Below are 18560 nucleotides of genomic sequence, written 5' to 3'. Positions count from 1 at the left end.
AGACAAAGAAGGACAAATGTGATTTCATTGATCAGAATATGTGGAGCCTCGAGGGCCATTACAAAATTCATTTTAAAGAGGCTGCTAAGAGCTGTAGGGTCTCAATGACCATTACAAAATGAGGTCAAAATAAAAATAGAAAAATACTAAGCGTCTGGAAGAGAGGTGATGTCAGCAGGAGCATCAGTAGGAGCATTTGGCTCCTCATCAGTAATCTTTGGCCTGGCAGGGAGAGTCATATTCTGCATCACTAAGTTTGGATTGCAGGCCTGGAGCTCCTGGAGGCAGTCGTAGTATCCGAGACTATAAGCCTCACTCGATAGGCTGAAGAGCTCGGCCTCTTTTTCTTCTACAGCCGCCTTCACTGCGACGTTCTGCCTCTCCTTGGCTCTTTCTCTCTGGGCGCTCATAGCCTCGGCAGCCTTATCCAGCTTCTTCTTCTCTGAGGCCAGATCCTCCATCAACAACTTCTTCTCCTCCTGTACTCGCCCGATGCTCGTTTGAAGCTCCTGGACCTCACGGGCCAGCTTCCCGTTCTCCTCTTCGGATTCGGTAATTGCTTCAGAGAATTTCTTGCTCTTCTCCTTGAGATCATTATAGTAGAGCAAGATCTGCAGACAGAAACAGGCATCAGTATGGTAAAAGGAAGAAATGGGCAGAAAGTTAGCAGACTGATGACCTCTTCCTTACCTGGTAAGCTGAGGATAACACAGCCTCCTCTCCTGTAGCTGGCGGCTCGCGAAGGACCTGTTGCTTGTCCTTCCGCAGCAGACACTTGCTCATGATCTCTGCTGCTACCCGGCTCTCGCCTAGGGCAGTATCATCCTTCAGAACAGCCCAATTGGTCCGAAAAACGTTCTCATTTAGTTCCGTAGGAGGACGGGCTCCAGAGCCGGTTCCAGTAGAAGCACCACCGGACTTAGAAGAGCCACCACCCTGGGCAAAGGGGCCTATTAGCTTCACCGTAGTCTTGGCCCTCTGAGATGGGGGTGGAGGAGTGCCTTGTGATGGGGCCGGACTCGCCAATACAGTCGCCTTTCTCTTCTGGCGCTCCTGTTGTGCCTGTGCAGCACCCTCCTGTGCCCGTGGCTGGGCTCCCTGTCTTATCTTCTCAACGGTCGATTGTTTCTTCATTTCTGCAAGACAAGCGAGCAGTCAGAAGCAAGCATATAAAAATAAACAAATTCTAAAGACAGGTCTAGCTACATATGTTCTGGAGTCGCGGCACTCACGCCCAATCCAACTAGCATCTCCTCTCCTGAGAACTCTGCACAGTGGATAAGGCCTGATTGCTCAATCTCCTTCCGCATCAAGGCGAAAGTCTCTCTGTCCTCACTCTCGAGGAGCGGCTTTCGACTTAATTTGGAAGTGTCCGGAGTGTCCCACACTAGAGAGACAGGCCAGGGCTCACTGGCCTCCTTATCCTCGACGTAGAAGAACCTATTCTTCCATGAATGTATTGACGAGGGGATGCCGGTAATGATTTTTAGCTCCGGGCACTGGCTGATGTAGATCCAGCCCCCTTCCTTATGCCTCTTCAGATGTGCACAAGCACGGAATAGCGACAAGCTCACGCTCCTCTCTAACCGGCCGTGGACGAGATACAAGAACCCAGTCAGTAGTCTCCATGAGTTCGGAGCTACTTGAGCTGGGGCCAGTCCGTAGTATCGAAGCACCGCTGCAAAAAATGGGTGCAAAGGGAATCGGAGTCCCGCCCTCATCGACTCCTCATAGATACAGAGATCTCGGCTCTCGTTACAGGCTCTGTCTCCCTCTATAACTGCCTTCAGTTCAAATCTTGGAGGCACGCAATACTTATCCCTAATGTCCCCTAGCATGGACCTGGTGAGGTAGTTCTCCTCGACTAGAGCTCGCAGGTTGTATTTTGGGTTGGCATCCATCCGCGCTCTAGCGATCACCTCCACCGCCCGGCCAGGAAGGAATGTTGTAGACGCCTCAACAACGTCACTTTCAACACTCCCTTCTGCTCGGGGGAGACTACTAGTGGGGAGTGGAGTGGCGTTCAAGTCTAAAAACACCTCGTCCCTGTCCCCTCCGTCGTCTCTATTTACAAGATCTATCCTAGCGGACGTCTTAGCCATTACAGGCTCCTGCGGCGGCCTAAATTCTGAACTACTGCTAGTGGAGGACTCCGTACCGGACTCGGAACTCGAATTACTATCAGACATGCAGTAAAGAGAAGGGCTGAGAGGAATACCGGTGAGTGGAGCTCGTCAAGTCCTTGCGCAACTCCCACTGCGAACTGAGAACTGAGAAGTCGAAGCTCCCAGAGCAAGAAATAGAAGAAAAGATGAAAAGTAAAAAGTAAAAAAATGAAAGGGGGTAAACCTCCTTTTATAGCTTTTCAGAGGCGGTGGGGCAATAAATGCGACGCACGCATCTCGAGGACACTCGAATGTCGCCACGTGTCCCATATTTATGACGGACACATTCTCCCACTCAAAAAAATACGATCAAGCATGCGCGTGTTCCTACGCGCATGAAAATTCACATCTCCACTCCGCACTCCGTACTGGATCTTTAAAGCCGAACTGGATATAACGCGTTTCAACAAAACGACAAAAATCAGTCCGGTCCGAACCGGACTGGCCGCAAGACGACAAAAATCAGTCCGGCAAAAGCCGAACTAGATATAACGCGTTTCAACAAAACGACAAAAATCAGTCCGGTCCGAACCGGACTGGCCGCAAGACGACAAAAATCAGTCCGGCAAAAGCCGAACTGGATATAACGCGTTTCAACAAAACGACAAAAATCAGTCCGGTCCGAACTGGCCGCAAGACGACAAAAATCAGTCCGGCAAAAGCCGAACTGGATATAACGCGTTTCAACAAAACGACAAAAATCAGTCCGGTCCGAACCGGACTGGCCGCAAGACGACAAAAATCAGTTCGGCAAAAGCTGAACTGGATATGACGCGTCCTATACCGCGACAAAAGCCAGTCCGGTTGAAGCCGTACTCCGGACTCCGAGCTCCGAACTCCGAACTCCGGACTGAATATGACGCGTCCTATACCGCGCCAAAAGTCAGTCCGGTTGAAGCTGTACTCCGGACTCCGATCTCCGGACTCCGAACTCCGGACTCCGGACTGAATATGACGCGTCCTATACCGCGCCAAAAGCCAGTCCGGTTGAAGCCGTACTCCGGACTCCGATCTCCGGACTCCGAACTCCGGACTGAATATGACGCGTCCTATACCGCACCAAAAGCCAGTCCGGTTGAAGCCGTACCCCGGACTCCGATCTCCGGACTCCGAACTCCGGACTGAATATGACGCGTCCTATACCGCGCCAAAAGTCAGTCCGGTTGAAGCCGTACTCCGGACTCCGATCTCCGGACTCCGGACTGAATATGACGCGTCCTATACCGCGCCAAAAGCCAGTCCGGTTGAAGCCGTACTCCGGACTCCGATCTCCGGACTCCGAACTCTGGACTCCGGACTGAATATGACGCGTCCTATACCGCGCCAAAAGCCAGTCCGGTTGAAGCCGTACTCCGGACTGAATATGACGCGTCCTATACCGCGCCAAAAGCCAGTCCGGTTGAAGCCGTACTCCAGACTCCGAACTCCGGACTCCGAACTCCGGACTCCGAACTCCAGACTCCGGACTGGATCTCCAGAATGAATTTCCCGATTCACTTTCAAACAACGTCTGCCCATCCCGAATAACGAGTGATCACACTTTCCCAAGTCTCTCAATGACTTGGAAAACTGGGGGGCAACTGATGGGGTGTGAAAACACCAGCCTCTCACAGGCCGCCACCTGTCCCAGAGTAGGTGAGCTGCAGCCTCTCACAGGCCGCCACCTGTCCCAGAGTAGGTGAGCTGCAGCCTCTCACAGGCCGCCACCTGTCCTAGGCACCTGTCCAGGACACCTCACCAGATTTTCCCTATAAATAGGGGATCAAAGTTCAGACCAATGGGTAATGAAAAATCCCTTCTCTCCCTAAAAACTCTTAGACATCTCCCCTTCACTCCTGCTCATACTGACTTGAGTGTCGAAGGGCCTGTCCGGAGTAAAACCCGGTCTGGTCTTCTGACCTCGCTTGCCTTGTGCAGGACTCAGCCCTCATAGCAGGACTCATTCTCGACCACCTCACTCCTCGTTCACTCCAGTCCCTCAGGACTCAGCTCCCCTAGTCATCCAGCTCAGCCCTTACATCACTGCTGTACCTGTTACCGATTTTAGGTCTAACATCTCCCATCATACCAGCAAGGGGGATAAAAAGTATAGGGTTTGGGTGAGAGTGGCGAGTGGAAGGGCTTTTTGAGTGTGTGGGGTGGAGGTTCATGAAAGAAGAGGGGTTGGGGCTGAGGCGAGGGAATAGGGCTTGGGTGAGGGTACTGATGGGGTTTGCAGCAAAAAGAAATTATATTGGTTGCAGCTGTAGGTAGCCATCAATGGAGTGGTCTATTCCATGTCCAGTGAAAATTTCTGGGCATCTTGAAGTGGGGAGGGCGGTGGTTGAAGGGAAAAAAATTCGCAAGAAAGCGTATAGAAGGAGATGGGAATCAGAATACCACCACTTAGGGTGGGTAACAAAATCCGCCCAAGATTCCAGGATATTTTCCGCCCGTCATATTCATTCCCTTACCAGGTTTTGAACCAAACGGCAGAATTAACTTAAAAAGAATCAGATACCGATTCTCAATCCCTATTCCGACGATCCAAACGCACCCTTAGGATGACGTGGATCCAATGGTGCGGCCCTTATGGCCGTTTTCTACAAAAGGCTCCTGTGAATTTAGAAATAACAACAAACAAAAACAAATCAACGGGGTAAAAAATTGAACAGCTCCAAATCTTCCTTCTCGTCCCCTTGTCTAGCAAGCTCATCTCCACACCTTTGCAGATCGAGGCGCATGCTTAAAGAAAATAGATGATGAATTGAATTTCATCAACGAATCCCGCAAATCTCCAAGTATAAGGCCTAATGCCTTGGAGCAAGCGAATCACATTCAAGGAATCATCAAATAGTGGTTAAAGAGAGATCAACGGTCCAATCAACAAGAAAAAAGGCCTCCATTGAACAAAGTATATTTTCATCTTAGTCAGAAGTAGCACCTAAAGACTAGAGACTGACAGAATGAAGAGTTTTTCAAGAGAACAGTAGAATGATATAAGTGTCACTGTGTGGACCCCGATCCGAGGACGGTGCCGAGGGACGCGAGATCCCTCCTGCAATCCTCTAAGATCTCCACAACGTGAAGGAGAGCTCTACCAGGGAACTCTCGAAACTGTTGCCACCCTCACAGCATAGCATGAGTGGCGATATAAAAAGAAAGAGATACATCATGATCCGGAGTCAGGGCTCGAAACCAAGATATATCTGAAAATAACTCAGAGTCGCCATCCATGGATGCGCCATGGAACCAAAACAAATGCTCTGTTTGCAATGGATAACCAGAGATACAAAAGGTCCGTGTCTGATGACGAATGGAGAAGGTCCGAAGAGCGCCCCTAATTCGCCCGAGTGCGAACACTTGGTCTCTTATGCCATTTTTCATTAACTTCGAAGAAGTTTGGGTAAAAATCATGTGAAATGGGAACAAATATCCCCGAGTGAACGTCTACCTAATCATGCATGACTCGGGGATGAAATAATAAACACACATAAAGTAAGATAAAAGATGTGTCACCTAATGACAACTAGGTTATGAGTGACATGCCTAACAGGTGTCTAAGTTCTGGTGGACGAACACATGCATGCTACAGCTAAAGGTATAGGTCTGCACAAGAAAGTAAGAAAACACAACAAAATATACAATATAACACAACAAATCCTAAGACTCTAAATGATTTAGCCCGAGTCCTCGGATGGTCTGGTATTCATCCAAAGAAGCCTACGTATCCCCGCCTCCACGAAAATCAAGGCAACGTAGTTCTTCGCGCCTATTCTAAGCTAGGATGCCTAAGACACCTAGACCTCTATCTTAGACTCGATCTAAAAGACCGGACTAGTTATTAAAAGCTTCTTGTACGATTATTTAAATTCTAGTGAATTGTGAATTTTAGGACACCCTATATGCCCTAACTAAATGCAGATTAGTCCTAAGCTAATGCAGGTGGTTCCTACAACCTATGTGTAACTAGGCTGTATTTTCTAAGAAAAACAAAGGGTTGCTAACGTATCCAAGACCTAGTCATCAGCCGGCGATGTGAATCGCCAACTGACCGGACGGAGGCGCTCCTATAACTCTAGGACAAACCCCTAACTCTAAAACAAGCACACAACAAACAGACAACAAATCAAAGACAAGACCATAACTCTAAAACTCTCTATCTAAGACAAAACCCTAACTCTAGAGGAAGAATTTTTTCGAAAGCAAGGTTTTGGAAGATTTTTGGTATTTTTAAAAGGGTTAAATGATTTATTTACAAAGGTTTGGCTGGACCTGGGATAAGAATCCCAAGCTGCACTACGTACCTCGTGAAAGAGGATCAAGCCAACGTAGTTCGAAACGAACTCTCAAACTACGCTTCTAAAAGAAACACTCAACACTTTAGATTTTTTTAAGGGGTTTTGATGTTTTCAAATGTTTTTGAAATGCTTTTATATTTTTGACGATTTAAAAGAAGTGTTAACACCCTTTTAGCTAAAGGGGATCCGATAGAAGAGCCTCATTACCCACCATATCGCGGTAGAGTAATTTAGAGGGAAACGGGATCCCTAAAGCCTGGGGGGAAAGAAAACAAGCGAGGGAACTAAAATTCCGATACGAGACAAAAGATCTCAAAGAGATGACCAAAAGCTGACGAGGCTTAGCTAGAATCCAAAAGAGAGGAATTCTAACCTGTGAGGGAAAACCCTAAATAAACGAGAGATGAAAAACCTTCTAACCCTAAGGGCAGACTTCTAAACAAAAGGGACAAACAAGAACCCTATAGGAAGAACTACGGAACAATCAGCCACTAAGGAAGGGTCCTAACTAGTTAAACGCTCTGAGAGAAGGAAATCCTTTAACCTGCGAGAACTCTAAGGCAGGAAGGGAAGAGGTTGGCTCAAGAAACGTTCCATCGTCGCCGAACCCAAGAGAAAGATGAGAAGAGCCCCCAAAATTGATGGGATCCCGAAACTCGAAAATGATACAAAGGAATGCGCAAAGAACAATTCCGAAAAGAAAGGAAACCCCTCAAACCCTGTGAAGACCCTAAGATAGGAAAAATGATAGGAAGGGCAAGGGGTTGGCTCAAGAAACATTCCCTCATCGCCTGGCGTCGACAGCAGGATTTCTGAAATCAATGACAGTACCAAACATTGGAAACAAACCTGAACTCCGATGAGAACCCCAAAGACATGCGACTCAACCAACTATGACAACTATGCGACTCGCTGATTTCAAATAAAGCCTTTCCCAAAACCCAAAGCTAAGAAAGTGGTGTATGGATTCAACAAAAATGAAATAAATGTTTAAAAACACAGATAGCTTGAATTCAATTATAAACTGAAAATCTCAACTGCATTACAACTATCCAAAACATACCTGAATTCACATGAACTGCAGAGAAACATGTCCAAACATATGAAGAGATGAAATCCCAATTGCTTTATAGATACCAAATTTTACTAACATATCATGGAATTATCACTTGCTACTAATGATCGTTATGCAATCCCGACCTTTAAGGCTCCGTATGGTTGCCGGGTTTTTTTTGTTCCTGGGAGTTATGTGGGAGAAAAAAATACCCTGGGAGATAGGTGGGAAAAAAAAGTCCTAGAAGTATCCTGGTAAAATAAAAATCCCATGTTTGGTTATGTGGGAGAAAAAAATATCCTGGGAGATATGGTGGGAAAAAAAAAAACCTTTGTTTGGTTGCTTGAACTGTTGGATAGAAAAAAATTCTTCTCAAGCTTATTTTTGGTTCCTGAGTTTATTTTTGTTCCTGGGGTTATCTTGGGATGGGATGAAAAGGCAATCATTACAAAAGTGGGATTAAAAAATTCACCCCACAAATAATCATTACAAGAGTGGGATTAAAAAAAACCTTAGTGCTAAAAGGCAACCAAACGTGGGATGGGACCAAAATTTAACTTACTCTCCCACATAACTCCCAGGAACAAAAAAAACCCGACAACCAAACAGAGCATAAGAGAGTTTTGGAGAGGCCCGAGCAGGTGGGGGGTTCTTCACAGAACAGGAACTGTAACTGGCATTTCAAATAGTTCCCACTGTTTTGCTCCAAGCACTTCTTCAAAGCTTCCACATCACATTGAGACATCTTCTTCACGCTAATCCCAACCTTCTTATCCATCATGGAACCACAATAATAAATACAGATTATCAAGCTTTGACTCCAACTTGCCGTTTGTTTGATTATTTGTCAGAAAGGAGGGGTTGCAGCCGGAAAACCAACTTGGAACCCTAATTGGAATGGGTTGGATTTAACAGGATTGCCGGAATTGGATCCTGAAATTGGAGCGAAGGGGTGGTGGTAATTGGAATCGAGATGAAGAGTTGGAATTAGAGAGAAGGATGCCTGGATTTCAGAAATGGGTTTCAACAGAGGTGGAGATGGGTTTGGGGATTTGGAGAAGACGATGGTGGTTGGTGGTGGAGTGAAATGGCAGAGGAGATGGAGGTGGGTTTGGGTTTCAAAGGCACAGGGGATTAAAAAATTAGATGAGAAATTAGAGGTGGCTGTGGAATGGGGTTTGCCGGATTCCGGCGGGGTGTGGTCGGAGAAGAAGAGATAGGGTGGAAGGGGGTAAGGTAGAAGAGGGTTTGGGTGTAGCAGGTGGTGGTAGAGGTTGCAGATGGAGGTCAGAAATGGTGGCGGTGGCTGAGATGAGGATCGATTGGAGGTGGGAAATCGTGGTCGGAGGTGGTTGGCCGGTGATGGGAGGTGGGAGATGATCGGCTTCTTCCTCTCTCCCTCTCTCTGCAAATCAGAGGATTTTTTTTTTCTCCCCTGCGGCTGCAGAAATCTGAGGTTTTGGGTTTTGGGTTTTGGGAAGTGGGTTTTGGGTTTTGGGTTCAAAGGAAGAAGTTCAAGGAGGTGGAGGAGATGGTGGTGGGAAGATGGGTCGGAGGTGGTTGCCAGAGTGGGGACCAGAGATGGGGTAAGAAAGACAAGCCGAGGCCGAGCCTCCCTCTCTCCTTCGCGGCTGCAGAAACCAGCTCCCCTCTCTTCTTCTTCTTTTTTCTTTTTTTAGAAAATGAGATCCCTCCTCTAACCCTAATTCGTTTGGGGCTTTATAAAGTGAAGAAAAAACGTAAATTCGACCCCCCCCCCCCCCAATTGCTTACTGGACCAACCCCATGCAGTGTATTTGCGACTAATCCTTTGTTCTATGGGGGGGGCTCGGGTAAGATGAATCTAAGCAAAACTAAAAATGTATTTGACCCCTCCTTTTCCAGGACAGCCCCCTATTGCATGGTGACTACTCTTTTGCCGGATAGGTGATTACATGGTAATGGCACCCTTCTTTTCTGTAATATGAAGCTATACTAAGGGCACAAACTCGGCTTGTCCTTTTGATTACCATGCTTCGCTCGATTCACTTGAAACCTTGCTGAGACCTACATAGGATCTGGAACTACCCTATAACTGATTTTGGGACACAGATTCAATTGTTTTAAGGAGATTTATTCAAACAGGTTTATTTGGGGTTCGGTCAAAATGGGGTGTCTACACACTGGAAAAAAAAAGCTTCTACCTTTCAAAAAACAAGGTAGAAATGTAACACAATGTTTTTCTTCCTATGTTGTCTCCATTTTCTTCTCTCTGTTAGCAAAAACAAAAGAAACTCTCTTAGCGTCTCGCTCTGAAAATCCTAAAGCTCATCATGAGAATCGTCATCTTCGCCTGACTCGCCACTAGGAGCACCACCAGATCTCTGATAAACGGCGGTGATGATTGGATTACACACAGCTTCCACCTCCTTCAACTTCTCATCATAATCCTCCTTCTCGGCGGTCTGATTCTCATCCAGCCATTCCAAAGTCTCCTTCACAGCAGTCTCAACCTTCTCCTTCTCTTCAGATTCCAACTTGTCGGCTAACTTGTCCTTGTCGTTAATCTGGTTCTTCATGTTGTACACATAAGTTTCCAGGCTGTTCCTCGCGTCTATCTTCTCCTTAACCTTCTTGTCCTCGTCCGCAAACTCTTCTGCCTCTCGGACCATCCGATCAATCTCATCCTGGCTCAACCGACCCTTGTCGTTTGTGATTGTGATTTGCTCTGATCGTTTAGCGGCCTTGTCCTCTGCCCTCACATTTAGGATTCCATTTGCGTCTACTTCGAATGTGACTTCAATCTGAGGCGTGCCCCTGTTCATACACAAGTACTTAATAATTTGGTTCAAGTCTTTGATGGAGATTTGGGGGCATTTGAGAGAGAGAGAGCATTTTCTACTAGCAGATAAAAGCAGAAGACAAACCTTGGAGCTGGAGGGATTCCTGAGAGATCGAATTTTCCTAGCTCCCTGCAGTCCTTTGTGAGACTCCTCTCACCCTCAAAAACCTAAAAAATTAGCAACCAAATTCGCAAACGCATAAACACAAGTAAGATCTAAACAGAATTTCATACAACTAATTGATGATTATGTCTAATAGAACTCAGATAGACTGAGGCCCCGTTTGTTGTGGATTTTGAGAACCGATTGCAAGTTCAAAACTGATTATTGAACTCAACAGAGTTTTGGACTCGCAATCGTTTTCAAAATCCAAAACAAACAGGGCCTAAGATGGGTTTGCAGTGCTGAAAATCACAAAAATATGGTTATAAACATATTTTCAAAACCCCACACGCCATCGTCGACTTGCTGGAGTCAATTAGCTCTCTTTTACCTTGGCCGCATTATCTTCAGAGTATGCATTTTACCCAACAAAGACTAAAAAGTCAATAAAAACTCCTATGACAATAATTATGACTGTGGCAACGGGGTACTCAGTTACATAGTGCTCGGTCGTGCCACACCGGGTCAACTGGGATTTGCATTGGCTGCATTTTGGCCCGCACCCACAGATTAAGAGACTTGTAAGATGTGTGAAATCAAGGGGAAAATGTCGAGTACCTGAATTGAGACAATTGTCTGATGGTCTTGGTAAGTAGTGAAGACTTGAGATTTCTTTGTGGGGATGACGGTGTTTCTTGGAATCAGCTTAGTCATCACACCACCAACGGTCTCGATACCAAGTGAAAGAGGGGCAACGTCCAGGAGAAGTATGTCTGCATCCAGTAAGTCAATGAAATTCAGAGTCACTCCAGCTAACAACTATCAAAGCCCACCAAAATTAATAATAGTAAGCAGCATACAAATAGATGAAGCATTCCGGCCATTTCAAAACCAAATGAATCTTAGGGCATGTTCAGCAAGACTTCTCATTCTCAGCTGAAGAAATGGGTGGACATGGGATAATCAGAATCTCCAGAAGCGACACAGTGTAGCTTCAGAAAATCTGATTCTTCCCTGGCATTTGTGCTGTATTTTTGAGAAATTGGTGTGGCAGGTCAGGTTTACTCACGGGAAGAGTTGCCAGAAACAGCCTCAGTTTTTTTGTTTTTTTTTTGGGGACAAAATTCAAAGCTAATATTGCCATACTACAATGAAAAATCACAACCAAGTGAGACATGTAATTCGATTGACATAACTTAGGCCCTGTTTGTTTTGGTTTTTGAGAACCACTTGTGAGTCCAAAACTGATTATTGGACTCATTTACATTTAGGCCCTGCTCATTTGGGATTGTCAAACAGATTATTGGACTCGAAATTAAACATAATTTTGAGCCCAATAATCACCTAATTTTTCCATAACTATAATTAAATTCCACATCATAGCAAATTATACTTTAAAATTATAAAGCCAATATTCCACTAAGATATCAGTCTTTGATACTATTTAGATTAGGGTCTATCATAAAAAAATTGAGGTATACTCATTTGATGGTTTTTTATTATTCATTGTGGAAAGTAGAAAAGAATGGTATACCTTTTGTTTCTTCACCACCTTCTCCACTTAAGATGCTTCCTTGTACAGCAGCACCAAAAGCAACAGCCTCATCTGGGTTCACTCCCTTGTTGGGCTCTTTCCCATCAAAGTAATCCTTAAGAAGCTGTTGAACCTTAGGAATCCTAGTGCTTCCTCCAACAAGAACAATCTCATCAATTTGCTTCTTCTCCAAACCAGCATCTTCCATGGCCTTCTTCACAGGTCCCATAGTCTTCCTGAACAGATCATTGTTCAGTTCTTCAAAACGGGCCCGGGTGAGCGGTTCAGAGAAATCCAGCCCGTCATACAGAGATTCAATCTCCACTCTGATCTGGTGCTGGCTGCTCAATGCTCTCTTGGCACGCTCAGCCTCCCTTCTTAGCTTTCCTAGAGCCCTGTTGTCTTTGCTGATGTCCTTTCCGTGTTTCTTCTTGATCAATTTGATAAAGTACTCCATGATTCTCTGATCAAAGTCCTCACCTGCAGGACAATAAAACATCAATTTCGATAAATGGCTCCTCACTCTACAATACAACCAGTTCATTAGAAGCTTTTAATTTTATGGAAGTTTGCATCCAGTTGATTGCATCAACTCGTAGCAATCCAAAGTGCTAATCTTATTCTGAGATATTCTTCAAAAATGTTTCTCAAAGTTGCCAAAAAAGCTCGGTTGAGTAACTTTTCATGCTATAAAAAGCATAACTACCAAGAAACTAGACGAGCAAGCTCTGATACTGAGAAATTCAACTTGGGTTCACTGAAAACTCAGTCGATTGAGTTTCTCATGTTTAAAAAACATTCTAAGTGGGTGGTTGCTTTTTCATGTTTGAAATATAAGATTTAAGTTTTTCAGAGCTAGAAGAAAAGAATAACACTTACAGACAACTTGGCAACCTTTTTTAACTGTACAAGGACAACTACACTTCGTGAACTATATTCATGTTTTGTACAAGGATAACAACACTTCATGAACCATATTTAAGTTTTGTAAACAATTAGCTACTAAAGTTTGTGCAAATTGTTGAATGATTCCCTATAATATTTCCCCAAGTGTTTCTCAACACGTTAAGCAACCTAAATGGTAACTATTTGTTGAAATAAGAACAATAAGAAAAAGTTAATGGTTGCTGAAAACTCAGTTGATTGAGTTTCTCATGTTTAAAAAACATTCAAAGTGGGTGGTTGCTTTTTTCATTTTTTTTTTTTTGAATAATTTGCTTTTTTCATGTTTGAAATATAAGAGTGAAGTGTTTCAGAGCTAGAAGAACAGAAAAACACTTAAATACAAGTTGGCAACCTTTTCTAACTGTACAAGGACAACTACAGTTCATGAAGAATATATAAGTTTTGTATAAGAATAAGTACACTTCATGAACTATATTTAAGTTTTGTAAACAATTAGCTACTAAAGTTGGTGCAAATTGTAGAATGATTCCCTATAATATTTCCCCAAGTGTTTCTCAACACGTTAAGCAACCTAAATGGCAACTATTTGTAGAAAAAAGAACAATAACAAAAAGTGTATGGTTGCTGATAAAGTTCTTACCTCCCAAATGAGTGTCTCCATGTGTGGCCAGAACCTCAAAAACCCCGTTATCAATTGTCAGGATACTAACATCAAATGTGCCACCACCAAGGTCAAACACTAAGATGTTCTTCTCCCCACCTTTCTTGTCTAGACCATAGGCAATGGCTGCAGCAGTTGGTTCATTAATTATTCTTGCTACATTTAGGCCAGCAATTACACCAGCATCCTTGGTAGCCTGCCTCTGGGCGTCGTTAAAATATGCTGAAGAGAATATGGAAGAAAAACCATGTAAAAATTTGTAGTCATTCAAAAGAGAAACCCATAAAATGGCATGTCAATAGCTTGAGAACAAGCAGAAAAAAAAAAGGCATCCAATGAATAATTTTGTTTACCAGGGACAGTGACAACAGCATCCTTTATTTTCTTCCCAAGGAATGCTTCAGCTGTCTCTTTCATTTTAGTTAGAACCATGGCGCTGATCTCTTCAGGGCTAAAAACCTTGGTTTCCCCATCCTTAATTTTAACTTGGATATAAGGTTTTCCATCTCTGTTAACAATCTTGTATGGAACAAGCTTCATATCTTTCTGCACCTCTTTGTCTTCAAACCTGGGGCAGATATATTACTATTTCAGTAAGCATATTCCTGTTAAATTACAAATATAAGAAAAAGATAGCACACTCAGAATGACACAAATGGAACAGGGTGAAAACTCACTTTCTTCCAATCAGTCTTTTGACGTCAAAAATAGTTCTTTCGGCATTGACAGCAGCCTGGTTCTTTGCAGCCTCACCGATCAATCTCTCATTATCCGTGAATGCCACCCAAGATGGGGTGATGCGGTTTCCTTGGTCATTGGCTATAATTTCCACGTGACCATTTCTATAAACACCAACACATGAATACGTTGTACCAAGGTCAATCCCAATGACTGTTCCCAACTTGGTCGCCTCCTCTTTAGCAATGGTGAATGCAAATAGACATCCTGAGACAAAATTATACATACCATTCCATTATATCAGCAGATTGACTCAAAATTAAAAGAGAGGAAGAGATTACCAAGAAAGTAAAGTAGCCACGACTACAATTTAATCACAATGACCGTATCAACAATGCTAAAACGTGTGGCAGTATGAAAGAGATACAGTGTTTAGACACCAGGAAACTTTTAGAAAGGCGCTAATATTGTTACACCCTTGATTTGAATCATCCACACTTCCAACCCCCTGCCTTCTATATTAAAAATTTTCATTGGATGTTCCAGTTCCCTGAGCTGTACAAGAAAATGGAGGATTCTAAATGGAAAGAGGGTGGTGGCACCAAAGCAAGAGGATGTAAATATCAGCTTCATTCTCAAAATGATTAAATATCCTGGTTAGAGAGGCGGGCTACCTCAATTCGACAAATGAACCATGTGCCAATATAAAAAATGGTGACTATAGAAAACATGGCACGATGAGACATCCACATACATGATGATGAAATCGGAAGACATGGTAATGTAAATGTAAGTAGAACACACAACAAAACTATCAAAAGAAAATGGTACAAAAAAAACAGAGAAAACAAGAGTTATTCAAGAATGGGTGTATTTGTTACAGAGATTTTTTCACATCCATCATGACTAAGTGCATAGCCCAGAAATCATCCTTTTCACTTCAATGTGAAGGGATGGGATTCATCTGTCTAAAAATAATGTCTTTTAATCTATGTCGTTCACATTAAAGTAAAAGGCTAATTCTCAGCAATACACACAGTAGAACGGAAGTTCACTAGTATAAAAAGAGGACAAGCGCAGTAGCCGTGAATAGAAGCTAGTTAAGAATGGGCAGTTGTCCATTCTCGTTGGTCTAAGTTGTGGAAATACAACAATTAATGGGGTTGCCACAGCAGTTCGTGGAGTCAATATTGCTTCGAACAATGAGAGCAGTTGTGTTGCACTAAGAGACAATAAAACAAGAAAAAATTTATGAAGTTGCACAAGAAAATGATATCGTTGTACAAAAAAATTATATCAAGCAAATAACAAGGGATGATTCAGTTCGTCATTTCCAATTTAGAAAAAGAACCTTGGTGAGATACTGTAATTTTGAAAGGGAAACATTCCATTTCAATGATTTGAGCAAATAACAGAAAATTGTTCAAACTTCCAAGAGACTTTTATCTTTAATTTTTTTTATCAATGATTAAAATTATTTTCAATATAAACAACCTCATGATTCTAGATAACTAAAACAAAGTTCACAAAAAATCAAAGCTACTTTCATGATCCTCAGAGTACTATACCAAAAAGGCAAAAACTAATGTTTCAAGTAAGCAGATCTCTAATCTCTTCAGATTTCTATTCTAACAGAATCAAAGATTTCTAATTTTTTTTAATGGACAGATTTCTAGTTTGTATTACTAGAAAAAGTGATTTCCCCTGAATTACTGGCAAGTAATTACTAGTATTAAATTGAACCAGATCCACACATCGCATTCTACATTAATTACTGATTATTACCTAAATCTGCGAAGAGAAATCATTTCAGAGCTTAAAAAATTCATGATCTCAAAAAAAATTGCATAATCACATCAGATCCACTCCTAAAAAATTAAAATGAAAATAAATGCATCCAGCATAGTTATAAAATGAAAAAATTCGCATTGCTTCCTATCATAAAAGATCAAATCTGCAATGAAATTCAAAGGAAAATACAAAGGAATCGAAACAGATCTAATGTATTTCTCGAAGAACCTAAAAAGTAAAATCCAGTTTTTTCAAAAGAAAAAGTTCATACTTTTATTTTAAAAAAAGAGATCGAACTAAAAAGAACTAATTAAATTGGAGGAAAAATAAAAATTTACCTGATAATACGATCAATAGCAAGATCAGAGATCCACGATCTCTCCACGATCGATCCATGGCGGAAATTAGGGTTTTTTTTTTCTTTTCTTTTTCCTCTTTCTGATTTTAATCTTCTTACGAGTGAGATTTAAAAGCTATTTATAGAGGGCTTCATGTCCGGAACGCGTCACGTAAAATAAGAACGAGAGAACATGTCATATGAGATGACGTGGACCAATAGGATTACGAGTACTAAAGGTTTCCACCAATTGGAAGTGTTTTGATGTTGGGGCAATTCTGACCGTTCGATCTGGGTTTTCAATTGGTAGCAAAACAGGATGCGGATTTGATTAGTAAAAGGGAGTTTCTAAAAGTTTGACACGTGTATAAGAATAAGTTTTTTCAGTTGTACTAATCTCAGTTTTTGTTGGATTAAAGAAATGATTTTTCAGTTAGATTAATCTCAGCCATTCATCAGAAAGGTAAAATCCACTGTTTCAAAAGAGTATGATAAATTTGCACCCCTTGTAGGATAATTCGCCCCCCTTAATGTTTTTTTTTTTTTTTTTTAACGTGGCAGACTTTAATGCTTTTCAACGTCAATTCACATCAGGGGTGCGAATTTATCATTGCCCTTTCAAAAACGAGTTTTTATCAAAAAGTACTGTGGGGCCCATAGGATGATTCAAACCGTCTATTTGATGGGCCACAACGTAAATATATTGTGCCCAAAAATTCCTTTCCATAGGATAATCCTAGCCCTCTAATCCATAGGGATAATCCTATAGATCCGAGGGTTGGGATCATACTATGAAAATGATTTTTGGGGCACAACCTTGTAGCACATCAAATGGACGATTTGGATCATCCTATGGTGTTGGCCCTACAGCACTTTTTGAAAAATACTTTCATACACCATAAAAAAACGGCTGCTACTATGGAGACCGAGTGTGGAACCGAGATTGGAACCTAACAAATCTCCACATGCCATGTGGCATGTTTTGCCATTTTCATGGAAAAAAAGCCAAAAATCAAGGAAAAGAAAGGCTATTTGTTCGGTTCCACTCTGGGTACCCAACTGGGTTATCTCCTAGTAATATTTTTTCTCCATATCGTCCGTGAGATCTCTTTCCGCGTCAGTTTCAGAGATCAACGACAATTTCTAGTTATTTTGTGAAGACCATTGCAATTTGAGGAATGATATCTTTCCTCTCGAGGTTTCCGGCTCTTTATGTAAGGGCTCCCTTGCATCTATCATTCCTCTTGCAATTTTTTACAAAAATGTTTCATAAAGTTTATGAAATGCTCAAGAATTTTCATTGAAGTTTTTGGGGAAAGGTTTGCTTTTTGTTTTTACTCCAGAATTATCTGATCTTTGCACCCACAGATAAGCTACTGATATTCGCACTACCATGTTTTAATAATTGCACAAACTCACCATGTCTTTTCTTTTTAAATTGGCTTGTGAGAGCTTTTTGGGACTGTAATAACCTTGGTCAGTAATAAAAGAAAAGATGAGTTGGTGCAATTATTAAAACATGGTTGTGCTGATATCACTTCCCTATGTGTGTGTGTGTCTATATATATATATATATATATATATATATATATATATATATATATATATATATATATAGAGAGAGAGAGAGAGAGAGAGAGAGAAAGTGTAGCTACACATACGTGTAGCTAACTTAGCTACACCGACGCCTTAAAATACAGTGGGCCCCACATTGTTTCGGTGATGCAAACCATTCATTTGATGGGCCCTCACATAGATAGGGTGTGCCTAAAAAATCAGCTCCATAGGATCATTCCAACCCTACGATTTGTGGAGGCAAAAATGGACGTGTAAAAGCCTTCACAAATCTGTCCATTTTTTCCTCCACAGTTTGAAGGGTTGGGATCATCCCATAGAGCTGATTTTTTGGGCACACCCTGTCAATGTGAGGGCCTATCAAATGAATGGTTTGGATCACCCAAACAATGTGGGCCCACTGTATTTTAAGCCGTCGGTGTAGCTAAGTTAGCTACACGTATGTGTAGCTTCACTTAACTCATATATATATATATATATATATATATATATATATATATATACAGAGAGAGAGAGAGAGAAGTGTTTCTACGCAGGTGCATAGAGACGTTATCTGCGCAATAATGGAGTCTTTGGGTTTCCATTTCACCGCATCTGTTTTTTCTATAATTGTCATATCTTTTTATATTTTATTGGTATTTTTTTTGTAATTTTA

General features: G+C 42.3%; 2 protein-coding genes across 2 annotated transcripts; both read right to left on the bottom strand.

The window, feature by feature from the left end:
• LOC143858138 (uncharacterized) lies at window positions 1-2064 on the bottom strand. The gene is made up of 2 exons (XM_077368770.1): window positions 691-2064; window positions 1-611 (listed from the first exon to the last, which is right to left on the bottom strand). Exons 1-2 carry the CDS (start codon window positions 1132-1134, stop codon window positions 147-149), a joined length of 909 nt encoding a protein of 302 aa, XP_077224885.1. The 5' UTR covers window positions 1135-2064; the 3' UTR covers window positions 1-146.
• A 7532-nt stretch (window positions 2065-9596) lies between these two features.
• LOC143857736 (luminal-binding protein 5-like) lies at window positions 9597-16470 on the bottom strand. Its single transcript, XM_077368195.1, has 8 exons — window positions 16332-16470; window positions 14202-14469; window positions 13878-14092; window positions 13504-13746; window positions 11958-12437; window positions 11042-11196; window positions 10406-10488; window positions 9597-10295 (listed from the first exon to the last, which is right to left on the bottom strand). The coding sequence occupies exons 1-8, from the start codon at window positions 16387-16389 to the stop codon at window positions 9800-9802; spliced, it is 1998 nt and encodes a 665-aa protein (XP_077224310.1). The 5' UTR covers window positions 16390-16470; the 3' UTR covers window positions 9597-9799.
• Between the last annotated feature and the right edge of the window lie 2090 nt (window positions 16471-18560).

This window comes from Tasmannia lanceolata, unplaced genomic scaffold (genome assembly GCF_043159265.1).
Source record: "Tasmannia lanceolata isolate RefF3 unplaced genomic scaffold, GAP_Taslan_0.1 ptg000025l, whole genome shotgun sequence".
Taxonomy (NCBI): domain Eukaryota; kingdom Viridiplantae; phylum Streptophyta; class Magnoliopsida; order Canellales; family Winteraceae; genus Tasmannia; species Tasmannia lanceolata.
Note: the sequence above shows the minus strand (reverse complement) of the source record. Positions and strands in the feature narration are given on the sequence as shown.

Coding starts and splice junctions, on each gene's coding strand:
- LOC143857736 (XM_077368195.1), bottom strand. CDS start 16,389: ATGGATCGATCGTGGAGAGATCGTGGATCTCTGATCTTGCTATTGATC. Junction 14,470..16,331: donor GCTATTGATCGTATTATCAG/GTAAATTTTTAT, acceptor ATTTTGTCTCAG/GATGTCTATTTGCATTCACC. Junction 10,296..10,405: donor GGAATCCCTCCAGCTCCAAG/GTTTGTCTTCTG, acceptor GTGTATGAACAG/GGGCACGCCTCAGATTGAAG.
- LOC143858138 (XM_077368770.1), bottom strand. CDS start 1,134: ATGAAGAAACAATCGACCGTTGAGAAGATAAGACAGGGAGCCCAGCCA. Junction 612..690: donor TGTTATCCTCAGCTTACCAG/GTAAGGAAGAGG, acceptor TTCTGTCTGCAG/ATCTTGCTCTACTATAATGA.